This window comes from Elephantulus edwardii, unplaced genomic scaffold (genome assembly GCF_000299155.1).
Source record: "Elephantulus edwardii isolate Elephantulus edwardi_28Jun2011 unplaced genomic scaffold, EleEdw1.0 scaffold00117, whole genome shotgun sequence".
Lineage (NCBI taxonomy): Eukaryota > Metazoa > Chordata > Mammalia > Macroscelidea > Macroscelididae > Elephantulus > Elephantulus edwardii.
Window position 1 is genome coordinate 8,368,088 of NW_006399867.1, and position 14,541 is coordinate 8,382,628.

General features: G+C 46.2%; 1 protein-coding gene across 1 annotated transcript in view; it reads right to left on the reverse strand.

Moving 5' to 3' along the window:
• Positions 1 to 14,541, reverse strand: part of LOC102869348 (xylosyltransferase 1-like) — a 211,094-nt gene that overhangs the window by 23,366 nt on the left and 173,187 nt on the right. Inside the window, exon 8 of the mRNA XM_006892717.1 lies at positions 10,369 to 10,631. Coding sequence (XP_006892779.1) covers positions 10,369 to 10,631 — 263 coding nt within the window. The remainder of the gene's footprint in view (positions 1 to 10,368; positions 10,632 to 14,541) is intronic.

Sequence of the window (14,541 nt, forward strand, 5' to 3'; positions counted from 1 at the left end):
GGAATGGCCCTCATCCTTTTTTTTTGTTGTTAGAAAAATTTGTAGTTAGAATTAGCCAGCTGGACTCAGTTTAGATGATCCCAATTTTGTTGGCAACATCCAAAGCATCATAGTCAGGAGCAACTCGAACACAGGCCTTCTTCTCTCCATCAGGCCTAATCAAAGTGTTGACCTTGGCAACATCAATGTCATAGAGCTTCTTTACAGCTTGTTTAATTTGGTGCTTGTTGGCCTTAACATCCACAATGAACACAAGGGTGTTGTTATCTTCTATCTTCTTCATGGCTGACTCAGTGGTCAGGGGACATTTGATGATGGCATAGTGGTCAAGCTTGTTTCTCCTGGGGGCGCTCTTCCGGGGGCGTTTGGGCTGCCTCCGGAGTCTCAGCATCTTAGGCCGCCGGAAGGTGGGTGACATGAGGATCTTCTTCTTCTTTTTTTTTTTTTGGCTGTGGATGCCCTTCAGGACGCCTTCTTGGCCTTTAATGCCTTTGCTTTGGCTTTGGTTTTGGGAGGGGCAGGGGCTTCCTTCTTTGCTTTCGCCACCATCTTTGTAGAAGGGCGATCCTCATCCTTATGGCCAGCAGGCTGGTTCTCTTTGGCCATTTTGCTTCATGTTGCCTCTCTCATTGCTCAGATTCCATACATGCTGAGCCTGAAGTCCCATTGAGCTTCTGTTTGGTGACCTGACTTTTATCTCTGGACAGTAATGATCTCTTGCTGATTTCTTGTTCCCGTGTCTCTCTGTCTTCATACTAGGATGTGCGAAGGTCCAGCTCAGGGTCCTTGTCCTCACAGGGGGCATTGACATGGGGCAGCAACTCAGCAAACACTCGCTGAGTGAATGCATGAAGGTCTCTCTCTGTAAAGACCCTCCCGGAAGGGGTCTGCTCGTGTACCCTGTACTTCTCAGGTACATTTAGGGCTCATGGAACCCAGGGCTGAGTACAGAGCCTTCAGATGACTCATCTTGAACTTGTAGCTGGAACTTGAGTAATTAAAAAGTGCTGCATTTAAAAGAAGAGGAGAAGGAGAAAAAAACCAAACCAAGGTGTGAAAATACAACCTGCATGCTGGTCATCGGCATTCATTTGCGCCAAAGTGTTTTTAGTTTTCGCCTCATGGTTTTCTCCTCAGACATCTTATTAAGTTGTTGTTATGTGCCGTCATGTTGCCTGCAACTCTGTACAACAGCTCTGAAGCCTAACCTGTTCTGAGTCAGTCTCACTGACTCTGACACACCGACCCCCACTGTCCCCATTATAGTGTCAATCCACCTCATCCGGGGCCTTCCTCTCCTGTGCTGTCCCTCCACTCTTCCAAGCATGACGTCCCTCTCCGAGGACAGGTCCCGTGCCCAAAGTCTGTGAGAGAGAGCGCTTCAAAATCCTAGCCTCCAAGAAGAAACCTGGTTTCAACCTCTCGAAGATAGATCTATTTGTTCTCCTGGCAGTCCATAACTCTTCCCCATCTTTGAGAAGGGGGAAAAAAGAGAATGTGACAACTCTGAGTTTGCATTCCCACGTGGCACAAATGGTAAGCACTTGCTGGAGCCCAGCAGCGGTTCAGAGGTAGAGTCGGTGCCTTCCTGTGGAGGTCAAGGTTCAATTCCCAGCACCTCACACACAGGTACTATGCATCTGTCAGTGGAGGCTCGCCTGCTGCTCTGATACCGGATGGGCTTCACAGGGGCTTCCAGACGACCATGGAGTAGGAAGAAAGGCATGGAGACTTAATTGTGAAATCAGTCAATGAGAACCTATGATAAGAGAAGTCTAGTCTGCAGTCGATTAAGCAGATGGTGTAGGAAGGGGTGGCATTTCCTTCCTCTGTGCATGCAGTTGTCACGATTTAGGGGTCTATCCACCCAGGGCAGCTGACAAAAGCAACAGGGAAACATTCACAGTTCTGCTCTCTGGGGGTGGATTACACATAAACTTTATTTTCTTCTTTTCTCAATCTGCCATTTCAAAAATGTCAACAGTGAGTCTGGGTTATTACAAGAAGGAGCGGGGAAAGCAATAGTTCTTTCTTTTTTTTTTTTTAAAAACCACCCCAAAAACAAAAGCAAAAACAAACCAATTCCACTAGACATGAGGGAGCTCAGATGGTGTGGTTCACAGAGAGCTGAGGTAACTCAAGGATGACACCAGCTCCGACGGGTCAAACCCACCAGCAGCTCTGTGGGAGAAAGGTGGACAATCTCCTCCCGTGTTATCTACAGCCTCCAAAAACCTGAGGGTGGGTCAGTTAGGAGTCAGTTCTGTGATGGCAATAAGAGAAAGGGAGGTGGGGGAGAGAAAGAGGAAAAGAGAGACAGGAGACCAGGTATATATTAAAAAGGTAAAATTTGCATGAATTGCCCAAAGGAAATGAAACTCTTCAAGTGAAAGCTTCCCTTGTTGTCTCCTTAGAAGAAACTCACTTTCTGCCTTTTGGGTTAAGGATCTGTGATCACAGGGTCTGTTAATGCTGCCCTGATGCTTAGGCCATAATATAATGTAACTATTCTACAGGTTGTAAATCGCAATCTCTAGTCTTTAAAAATAAAACCAGCCTGATCTGAGAAAGGCGCCTGGCTTATACCAAATACGTATCTGGACTCTCTGACAAAACAAGAGACTTTTTTGTCTCATCCTGAATTAGGCTCAAGACCTCTCAACTTGACGCTATAATCTTTGATCTGATGAGCTGAACCTGGAATCCTTAGCCTCTGAAGCCTGAACTCTAAGACACTTCTTGGCCTTTGATGAGTCCTGAGATTTTGAACTGTGCTGGGTAATGACTTAAGACTCCTTTTCCTCCCTGGATGCTCCTGTCCTAAAATCTGACCTCAAGACTGGGGACTTTCCAGCCTCTATAAGAACATAAGTCATTTCCTTGAACTAAAAGTCTCTCCTTCCCTTTAAGCTTCATTGGTTTTTCTTTTCTAGAGAAGCCAGTCTTGGAAGAACATTTTTCATTGACTAGTGTCCATCCAGAATCGGTGTTCGCGTGGAACCTCACTGAGAGAAGTTATCTGGAAATAGGCTCTTGGCAGCTGTAATTATTCAAGTGGAGGTCATGTAGGACCAGGGTGGGCCCTAATGCAATCACTGATGTCCTCGCACATGGAGGGGTGTTTGCACACACAGAGAAGACAAAGTCACAGGGAAACAGACACACAGGGAGAATGCCACCAGACGACAGCAGCAGAGAGAGACTGCACAGATGCACCCAGGAGCCAAGGGACACTGAGGATTGCTGGCTACCAACTTGGAACTTGGAAGAACAAAGAACGTGCCTCTTCTAGGTTTGCAGAGAGCACAGTCCAGCTGACACAACACTCCTCTGCTGTGTTAAGCAGCAATTTGTTACGGGAGCCTCAAGAAACAAATACTGTGTCTTTGGGGCTGATTGGGTTTGCACGTTCGTATTTTTCATATGGAAAGCTGGAGGGTCAGAGAAAGAGAGTAAGGCTCCCCTAACAAAATGGACCGACATGGTGACTGCAGCAATGGACTCAAGTCTATCAGAGACACTGAGGATGGCACAGGGCAGGGCAGAGCTCAGGTCAGGTATTCACTGAGCTGCTATGAGTTACACTCAATTCAATAGCACCCAACAATAACCAACAACAGTATTCTCAATACACTTATTATACCAGCTTTGCCCAAAGCAGAGTACTGTTTTGTAGTACAAAAATTGAAGGATCCCAGAATGACAGAAATGATGGTCCACTTGATTCCAGAACAAGCACCCGCAGGAAACTTCAATGGCACTAAATAAATTGGTTATTAAGATGATTATACAACATTATGCAAATGAAACAAGCCTGCTTGCAGAAAGTGATGAAGACTTAAAGCACTTCCTGGAGTAGATCAAAGATTACAGCCTTCAATATGGATTATGTCTCAACATCAAGAGAACAAAAATCTTCCCAACTGTACAATCGGCCACACTGTGATAGATGGAGGAAAGGCTGACGTTGTCAATGATTTCATTTGGATACACTACAATCAGTACTCACAGCAGCAGCAGTCAAGAAATCAAGAGACTGGTTGCATTAGGAAAATTTGCTCTCAAGGGCCTCTTTGAAGCATTAATGAGCAAGGATGCCACTTTAAAGACTAAGGTGTGCCTGACCCAAGCCATGGTGTTTCCGTTGTTTTATATGTGAAAGTTAGACAAATAACCAAGGAAGACTCAACAAAAATCAAAACCTTTGGATTGCGGTATTGGAGAAGAGCATTGGTGGCCAGAAGAACAAACACATCCACCTTGTAGGAAGTGCAACGAGGGTGATCCTTAGAGGTTAGTCAGTCAAACTTCAGCTCACATAGTTTGCGTATGTTGTTAGAAGGGGCCAGCTACTGGAAAAAGATGCCATGCTTGGAGAAATCAGCTAAAGAGAAAGACTCTCAATGAGATGGCCTGACACAGGGACTGTAACAACAGGCTCGAGTGTGGCGGAGTCTGGGAGGATGGTGCAGGACGGAGCACTGCTCTGATCTGTTCAGCGGGTTGCTATGAGTCACTGCAGACTTGACGGCCAATTATGACAAGAAATAAACCGGGGTGTGTCTGAAATTTCATACTAGATCAAGTTACTTTATAAATTTTATGAAGCCTGTGATTAAGCCTGTTGCTGAATAGCGTCAGCCTCCTGAAGCATTAGTGCGGTGGGTCTGCAGGCGTGGATCCCATCCCAGACGAAGCAGGGGGAAAGACATTGCCATGACCTTGAACCACAGACCCTCTGCTAAGTGCAGCTGGGGTGTTAGAGCGCCTTTCAGCCAGGATGAGGGTGGGAGAGAGGCTTAGAGTCTCAGAGAGTGTCCTAGAGACGGTGGCACTTGAGATGGCTCTTGAAAATTGGGAGCGGACTCGGAGGAGATGGATAACGGAGCCAATGAGCACAGGGAAGCTCAGGAGGACAGCAACGAGCAGTTCTAGAACCAGTTCAAGGGCACGTGTTTCATGGCTGAGTCACTGCTGACGGCACAAGTCAGGCATCAACCCAGCACTCGGCTTCCAGTTTGCCATTATTATAGTGGCTGCGTATGACAAATCTATGATGCTAGAATATATACTGCCTCTAATTTAAATACCGGAAGGGTCAGCCATGGTGGACACATTTCAGTGGAACTTACAGATTTAGATATACAAGGAAGAAAGACCTGGAAATCCACCAGCGGGGGGAATCAGGTAGTGAAACCATACACACAATATTGTTGTTGTTATGTGCCATTGAGTTGCTTGTGACTCACAGTGATCCTACGTAAAACAGCTCTGAACCCTGCTCTGTCCTGAGCCAACCTTATCGTCTCTGACATATCAATCTATCCCTATTGCCCCAGTCACCGAGTCAATCCATTTCATAGGGGGTCTTCCTTGCTCTCTTGTGCTGTCCCTCCACCCTCCTAGGCATGAGGTCCCAAGGACTGGTCCCACCTTGCAATATGTCCAATATCTGTCAGACAGAGCTTCAGAATCTTCACCTCCAAGGAGCTTGGTTTCACCCTCTCCAAGACGACCCCATTTGTTCTTCTGGTAGTCCATGGTATATTCAACCCTCTTCTAAACCACCACAGCTCAAAGGTATCAATTCTCCCTCTATCATTTCTAGTCATTGTCCAGCTTTGAAGTAATCAAGCTTACTTGATTAGCAAGTGACTACGAAGACAAAATATTATGTAAGGTATTTAGAGCTGAATGGGTGTGTCAGAGGCAGTGCGATTGGCACAGGATAGAGCAGGGTTTAGAGCTGTTGTACATAGGGTCCCTATGAGTCGCAAACGACTCGATGGCACATAACAACAACAACAACAACATTTAGTGCTGGAAGCTGACCACCCAGATAGAAAGGCATGCACAATATGTAGTTTGGACATGCCATCAGGAGGGGCCGATTTGCTTAAAGATGTCTTGTTTGGTAAATAGAGGGTCAGTGAAAGCAAGGGGAACCCTCAGCAAGCCAGCCTGACACAACAGTACACCCAGATATACCAACAGTCAAGCACAAACAATACCAACAGTCATGGCACAGGACCAAACAACATATTGTTCTATTATGCACAAGTGCTTCTAACAATGGGCTTAACACCACCATGGTACAAAGGCCATTCTGAACCTCTAGGAAGAACCTAGTATGTACAGAAAGAAGCAAGCTCATTGCCGCTGAGTTGGAACCAACTCCTAGCTGACCCTCCACTGGGTTTCCAAGTGGCAAGAAGATGTGCTGCAATCCCAAAGGCACAAAGGCATGCGGTTTGAGGTCACCTGCTGCCCCGTGGGAGAAGGATGGCAGTCTCTTCCCATGCAATTAACCACCTCTGAAAACCCGCAGGAGGGTCGGTTCTGACTCAATGATATACAACAACAATATCAACAATTTTCACGGGAGGTGGCTGTCCATCTTTCTCCCATGGCCACTGGTGGATTTGAACCATCGGAGAGATGTAGCCTTTCGCTTAGCAGCACACTTCCTTATGGACGACGCTAAAGACAATGCATGATAATCTTGTGGATTGTGTCCTTCAAACTCCACACTAAATAGTTCCTAAAGTATTCCTGTTATTATAAAATTTGTGATTTTCATCTTACAGATGAGGAAACTGAGGCTCAGAGAGGCTAAGTGACTAGCAAGTAGAGCTGAGTTCCAACTGCAGGTCCCAGGTGCCTAACCCGGACAAGTCTCCTTTAAAAATGAAAGTAATTCCTGCGTGGAGAGAGCTGGTCTGGCGGTGACCGGAGGACCCAGTTGGCCACATCCAAGGCATCAGATGGAGCTCTGTTTGAATTTCCAGAATTTGAGGGAACAAAATAGTTCCTTCCTTCTCCCCTTCCTGAGAGGAGGGAGGAGGAGGGCAAGGGGGAACACCCAGGCAGAGGAGGCTGGTGTTCAACAACAGGAACCAACCAAACAAAAAGGTTTCCTTTGTTGTTAAAAGAGAAGTGGGAGGGGCAGATGCGGGGACAAGAAAAGAGGGGGATGATTAGAGGCACTTCTGGGAATGCATCTGAAGGAAATAATCAGAAAAAAGAAGCAGATGGAAGGCCTGTGGAAAGATATGCATCAGGACATTATTGAGATGCGCACATTACCTCACTGACAACCAACAGTAAAGACCGGATTAAGCCAGCTCTGGAATTCTGACTCAATGGAACACTGAGGGGCTTTAAAAAAAGGATCATTATCATTGTGGAAACAGCAGAGAGAGGAGCATGGGGACAGGGGCTAACAGTATAATGTCCATTGGGAAAACAGGAAACCAAATCCTTGCAATTATGTAAATATCCGCAGAGCGCCCTGAGAGAAAGGGAGGACAGGGAGAGGGGATCAACTGCACTTTATCTCGTCCTCTCCTTTCCATAGTCTAGAACATTCTTTTACAAAGTTTCAACTGGTCCCTGTTAGTCACATGTGAGAGGATCCTAAGCCTTATATGAACATTTAAAATAATTTCACACACTTTTTTTTAAGGGTTTCAAATGTAGTTTATTTCTTCAATAATGTCTTATTTTAATGAGTACATAGTGCTTTTCCTCGACATCAATTATAAGTTGATTTTGAAAACAATTCAATATTATACCACTAGCTGATTTGGTTATTGATCTCTCCATTCCTTTGGGGTGACTCTGCCAACAGGGGACAAGTTCCATACTATCCCAATTTCACACACTTTTAAAGCTTAAAAATCTTACATATATTTTTTTGAAAATTTGCATGTTTAGGTTTGAGCACAGTATCTTGGTTATGTTTTCAAATGAGATCTTTATTATTTCTCTCTTTCTTTTTTTTTTTAAATTTTTAGAGCCACACAATTAAATACCTGTGGTTGAAATGCTGTCTGAGTTTGGCTTCAAACAGTTCTGGGAGGAACAGGGAGATGGGCAAAGGGGAAGATGACACATGATCGGTCCGGAGTTGCTCAATGTCAAAGCTGAACAATGCGAATATGAGGTTCTCATTCTATTTTGTACATTTTTGACCAAATGAAAAAAAAAGTATTGAAATAGTCCTGTATTGTCACGGTGGTTGGTGTTAAGCGTCCTGGAGTTGACTGGGATGCATGGTGACCCTCTGAACAACAGATCCAAGTCTCGTCTGATCCTGCCCCATCTTCTTGATGTCATCCATGGTTAAGCCTGTCCTTGGTTCTTGCTGCCACCACGTCAAGCCGTCTCACTGAGAGACTCCCTTCTCTTTCTCTGACCCTTTGCTTTCCCAAACATCTTATGTTTTTCCAAGGACAGGTCCCTTCTGACAATGTGTCTGAAGTTTCTGAAATGAAGTTTTACTGTCCTGGCTTCAAAGGAGCACTGGCTGCAGCTGCTTCATTGCCCTCTGGAGTCCATGGGATATTCAGCACTCTTCATCAACCTCCTCAACCTCAATGGCGTCGAATCAGAACCAACTCACAGCTGACCCTCCAGGGGGTTTGCAGAACATGTCAATTACGTGGGAAGAGACTGCCCATCTTCCTCCAGAGGGGCAGCTGGTGGATCTGAACAGCTTGTCTTTGGACTCACAGCACAACTCCTTATGCACTGTTCTTGTTGTGTACCATCAAGTTGGAGCCAATGTATAGCTGACTCTCCAGCAGCTTTTCAGAGGCAGGTAATCGCACATCCATCCCCTGTAGAGCAGCTGGTGGACTCAAACTGTGTGCCTTCAGGATTGCAGCACAGCTTCTTGTCACTAGGCCACCAGAGCTCCCTTATCACTAGACCACAACAATTCTTCGATCTTCCCTGTTCATTGTCCAACTTCTATTTATTCAATTTTAATAATTATATTTATATCTATCTTAGACCAAGTGATGATACAAGTGTCCACGTTCATAGGGTCACTATGAGTGGTCTATGACTCGACAGCACTTAACAACAACAACAACAAACAATGAGAGCTCTGTTGGCCTGGTGGATAAAAAGTGATGCTACCAAACCAAAGGTGGGTGATTTTAATCTGTGGCCCTCAGGCTTGGCTTTAATTGTATTTGGTCAAACCTTCTTCTAAGTGGGATAGCACCGGTCTGTCCATTTGCTGTACAGAGGTAACTCGTGGTTGCTGTGATGCTAAACACTGTGACACCGTTGTGTCAAATGCGATAATGGTTACACATGGTGAACAGTGTTTGATGGAACTTGGAAGCTGGAGTAGCATCCACTTCCGAAATAGCTTGCCTTCGGAAACTCTATGAATTTGGAGAAATGATGAAAGTTATATAAGTGTTCAAGTCTTTCATTCATAGGGTCACTATAAGTTGTCTACTACGACTCAATGGCACTTAACAACAACCAACAACATCTTAAATCAGAAAATCAGGATAATCACCTTCATTACATAGGGGTTCTCCCTTTTTTAAGAGAAAGGAACAAAGGGAGGGCAATTGCTTCCACTAAGAAGGAGTACTGATCCCTGTCCGCCAGTTTGCTATTCTGTGGTGACGTTAAACCTGCCGATACTTTACTAACATCTCAAATGATGTTACTAGCATCTCAAATGATGTTACTAGCATCTCAAATCCCAGCCAAGTCACCTGTATTGGACAGGTTTCAACGGAACCTCTACACAAAGGCAGACCAGGTAAAAAGGTCTGATAATCAGTTCCAAAAACTGTGTTGTTGTTATTAGGGTCTACTGAGTTGGTTATAACTCATTGCAACCCTATGAACAGCATGGATCCACTCTCAAGACTTATGGTGGTTACGGTCAAGAAATAAAAAAACAAGGGGCACTGAGCAAATCTGCTGTCAGAGACTTTTACAGAGTGCTAAAGAGTAAGGATGCCAGTCTAAAGACTAAGGTGTGCCCGACCCAAGTCATGGTCTTTCCAAAAATTGTTGTGTACTGTGGAGTTGGAACCGACCTATTGCTGACCCTCTGTTGGGTTTTCAGAGGCAGTCAATCACATGGGAGGAGATTGCCCATCCTTCTCCTGCAGAGCAGCTGGTGGCCCTGAACCATGTGCCTTTGGGATTACAGCACAGCTTCTTGCCACTAGGCCAAGTCAGCCAATGAAAATCTTATGGATGACAAAAGAGTACTATCTTACTGGCTTGCACGAGATATGCCATTTAGGGGGATTAGTCGCTGGTTAGAACAGCATGACTAGGAAAGTAGAGGGTCAGTGAGGGTGAGAGTGACCCTGGATGAAGTGGGCTGGCACATAAACAGCCACGCTGAACATGAACATGACAGTAACTGTGAGGTTGATGCAGGACAGAGGCAGACCTCATTCTGTTCTAAGGTTGTCATGAGTCAGAGCTGACTCTATGGAAAAAGACAACAAAAAGAGAGCAAGACACCTCCCCCTTTTGACCTGGAATCTCTTTCTGATACATGGCCCTCTCTCCGGGTCCCACCCACCTTCCCTGGCTCACCGGCAGCTGTTGTCCCCATCGCTGTGCAAGGACATCTCGGCCCTGCGGAGGCCCAGGCGGGAGAAGGAGTGGTACAAGGTGAGGGCCACATCGCTCAGGCTGTGGACGCCGTCCGGCTCGTCATACACATTCTCCCAGTAGGAGCGGAGGCCGGGGGTGCCCGCGGGGTAGTTCCCATACAGGTAGTAGTCCAGCTGCCCGATGATCTCCTGATTCACCACAGCTTCAAACTTCCGGGCAAAGAAGGTGGGTCTGGCCGTCTGCTGTGCTCGGGAGACAGAAAAAGAGCAGCGTCAGAAAGTGGCAGGGGCTTTGGAGCCAGTCTTGTCTAGTTCGTTCCCCTATAATCAGTTAAAACTACAGGTGTACACGGTAGAACTACTCCATGAAGTTCTCAAGGCTATGACCTCACCTTCCAGAAGCAGATCACTAGGTTTGACTTCTGATTTTGCTCTGTGGGGGTTTGAACCAATAACCTTTCAGTTCAGAGCCAAGCACTCAGCTACCTGCCCCACCCAGAGACTCCTGCCTGGATTCAACCTCCAGCTCTGACACTTCATAACCTCGCTGGTCTCATTTTCCTCATCTGTAAAATGGAGGTAATTAGTTAAAGGTATCTGAAAGCCTGAATGAATGAATAGTTCTAAAACACGGACAGTATTTGTTAGGGAGCTCTGGTGGCAAAGGCTGCGGGGAACTGTGTTGCTAACTCTGGTGGTTCAAATCCACCAGCAGCTCCTTGGGAGAAAGAGGTGCAATCTCCTCTTGTGCGATTTACTGTCTCTGAAAACCCACGGGAGGGTTAGCTATGGGTCTGCTCTCAGCAATGAGAATGCGAGAACAATATTTGTTAATATCTATAAGCATCATTTCAGTGTTTGTTAAATAAATGAAGTCCTAGATGCTGGGCTGCATCTCAGAAATCATTTAGCCAGAGGTCACTGACTAATAATCCAGGGCAAATACAGCCTGCAGATGTACTTCAGTTGGTGAGCAGAGTGTTTTAAAATGGAAAAAGATGGCAACAACATTTTTAAAGTGGAAGCATTCACAGCAAATGTTTCTGGCTTTCCTTTACAAAAGAAACAGATCCGGCAAACCCAGTCCCCTATTTTTACAAGGTAACAACTGATTCAAGCAAAACAGTAGCTGCCCCTTTACACAGGCAAAGGTCCTCTTCAACTCAGCGCAGTCCTTACCACTCCCTAATGCCTCCCTTGCCCTGCACGTGACTTCCAGACTCACAAGACATGCCCTGGCTTTATGAAATCACAATCTCTGGGGATGGGTCCCAGAAGCTAGTATTTTCAAGAGGTCCTGCAGGTGGTTCTTTGGATCGCCTATTTGAGGACAGTGCAAGTAACACCAAAACTGGCTGTAGAGTGGTTAAGTGGGAATTTATTTTTCAATCATGCTTTAAGGGTGTTCCCTCCCCAGAACTACTGATTCAAAATCTCTGGTGGATGAAGTCCAGCAAACTTAAGTCCAGAGAAGGGGCCTGGCCAAGGTCAAGTCAACTCCAACTCATAGCCATCTTTATAGAGTCTCTGAGGCTGCAATTCTTTTACGGGACAAGACAGTCTACCTTTCTTCTGTGGAGACATCTTGTTAGTGGATTTGAACCGTTGACCTTTTGGTTAGCAGCACAACATGTAACACACTATATCAGGAAGGCCAGTTAGTGAATTGTTTCAGCTTTGCAAGGGTCTAACTCTGAGGGGGTAGCATGAAAACAGCCATAGACAAACTAATAAATGGGTGGGAATGGCTTTGTTACAATAAAATTTTATTTAGAAAAAAAAAGAGGCAGCATGCTGGAAGTGGCCCATGAGCTATAGTGACAATGTGTTATCCAGTAGCTGCTCTGTGGGAGAAGGACAGACAATCTCCTGTGTGATTTACTGTCTCTGAAAACCAGCTAGAGGGTCAGCTATGGGTTGATTCCAACTTGACAGTACACAACAACAATCCTTGTAGGCTAAACAAACAAATCAACTGCAGAACCTTCCCCTTTTGAAGCTATAGTCTAACGTCTTGGAGTTAAAGTTCGATCAAGCAGTGTTTTCAGGATGATGGAGCAATTACATCCATAATGAGCACAGTTACTGCTGAGCACATTCTACACATCAGGCACCAGGTTTACATTGTCTCTCCTCCTCTTCCTCCGACTCCTCCTCCTCAGAAAAGGTATTATACTTCTAATTTTACAGATTAAGAAACTGAGGTTCAAAACCCGTAAGTGGTATTTATAGTAAACTCACACAGTGGCAACAAGTCCCTCAAACAGACCCCATATCAGCTGCCAAGCTGATTCTGACTCTCTGGGCTTCTAAGGCTGTGAATACGTGTGGGAGGAGACCACTCATCTTTCTCCCATGGAGTGGCTGTGGATTCGAACCACTGATCTTCTGGTTAGCAGTGCAACATGTGATGCACTATGCCATCAGACTGCCTTCAGTGACAAAGAAGGTAAGATTCCAACCCAGATCCTATGGCTCCAAAATCCATGTTGGTTCTTACATGCCACGCTAGTAACTAAGTCAAGCGGAGCCCGTATTATTCTGAATGCCCCATCGCCTCCCTGCTTCTTGAGCCCCTTGGACTTCCCTCTGGGGATGGAGGTATCGGCGTCCCTCAGGGAAGCACAGAGGAAATCTCAGAGCAGCTGAGTTCAAACCCTCACTCGGCTACTTTCCAGCTGCGTATGTGTGTGGGCAAGTCACTTAGCCATCAGGGCCTCAGTTCCTCATCCTGAAATGGATACAACCATGCCACGTGGTGACAAGTGGGGGACAAGCAGAGTGTCTGGCACACTAAAAAAAGCCCACTGTCATCAAGTGAGTTGACTCATGGTAGCCTCTAGTTGGGTTTCTGAGCCTGCAGATCTTTATAGGAGGGGACAGTCCCCCTTTCTCTTGAGGAGCAGCTGGTAGATTTGAACTGCTGACTTTCTATTTAACAGCTCTGCACGTAACCCACGCAGGGCTCCTTGTCTTGCATGTGTGCTTCTTGATTATATGTCTGTTGTCGGTAGTGGTGATTTGGTGTACCATCAAATCAGAACTGACCCATAGCTGACCCCGCAGTGGGTTTTCAGAGGCAATAACTGCACAGGAGTAGACTGCCCATCCTTTTCCCACAGAGCAGCTGGTGGATTTAAACTGTGTGGCTTCAGGATTGCAGCTCGGCTCCTTACTGAGTGGCCACCAGAGCTCCCTAGGTCTACTGCTACTACACCTTAAACCTGCCACCAGGGGCCTATCTACCTGGAGGCTTGGGAACGCCTCCTTTCCTGGAGGCTGAGAATCAGACCCAGAGCAGGGCAGCCTCTCTCCTCCGTCTGCAGTTCCCCCGCTCACCGCAGCAGTTCTGAAAGGGCATGTTTCTATATTTATCATTGTCTTCCTTGGAATTCTTTGAAGGAGAACTTCTTGCTCCTCGCCAGCCAGCAGCAGCTTCTGGACTCGAGGCACCAGGAGACAGTTTTGATCTTTGTTTACTGTGGAGGAAGGGGCTGTGAGTACACGGCTGGGGGCTTTATGCTGAGCAGTCCTCATCGAAGACCACAATACTCTAAAATGCACGGTAGACGGAATACAACTGCTGGTGTCCCGAGGACCCCCAAGCAGAGGCTCTGGGGCACCAGCTCCTGGGTGTAAGGACTGGTCTGTGACAAACCTGAAGCTCTCTTTCTTTTCTTTTGAACATTGAAGCATTTCCCAACAATCCTTGCCTTCTCAGTGGATCCTCTCTGCGTGGATAAGGCAGAGCTGGCCTGTCGTCCAGGTTCATGCCTCAATTCACATGGGCTTGAGAAAGTCTCTGGGTTATGCCCAATTTACATCCAAAAACAGGCCTTTAAAAAAAAGTCACGGAGGTCACCAATGTGGCAGTTAATGACCTCCAAGCGGGACCCTCCAGGGTAGGAAGGTGAGAGCCCGCTGTGTGTTCTGTACCCAGAGGTGCAAAACTGGGGCAGCTCTGGCTTTAGAACTGCAAGCCCACACGTGCTGAAAACATTTCAGCACTTACCTATTAACCAAATGGTCAGTGGTTCAAATCTACCCTGGGATTCAGAACTGGCTTTGACAAGCACTGTGGCATTTGGACAAGAACAAACTGGGAGGAGGGTAGAGAGAATAGTGCAACAATGAATGAGTGGAAGCCCAAAAT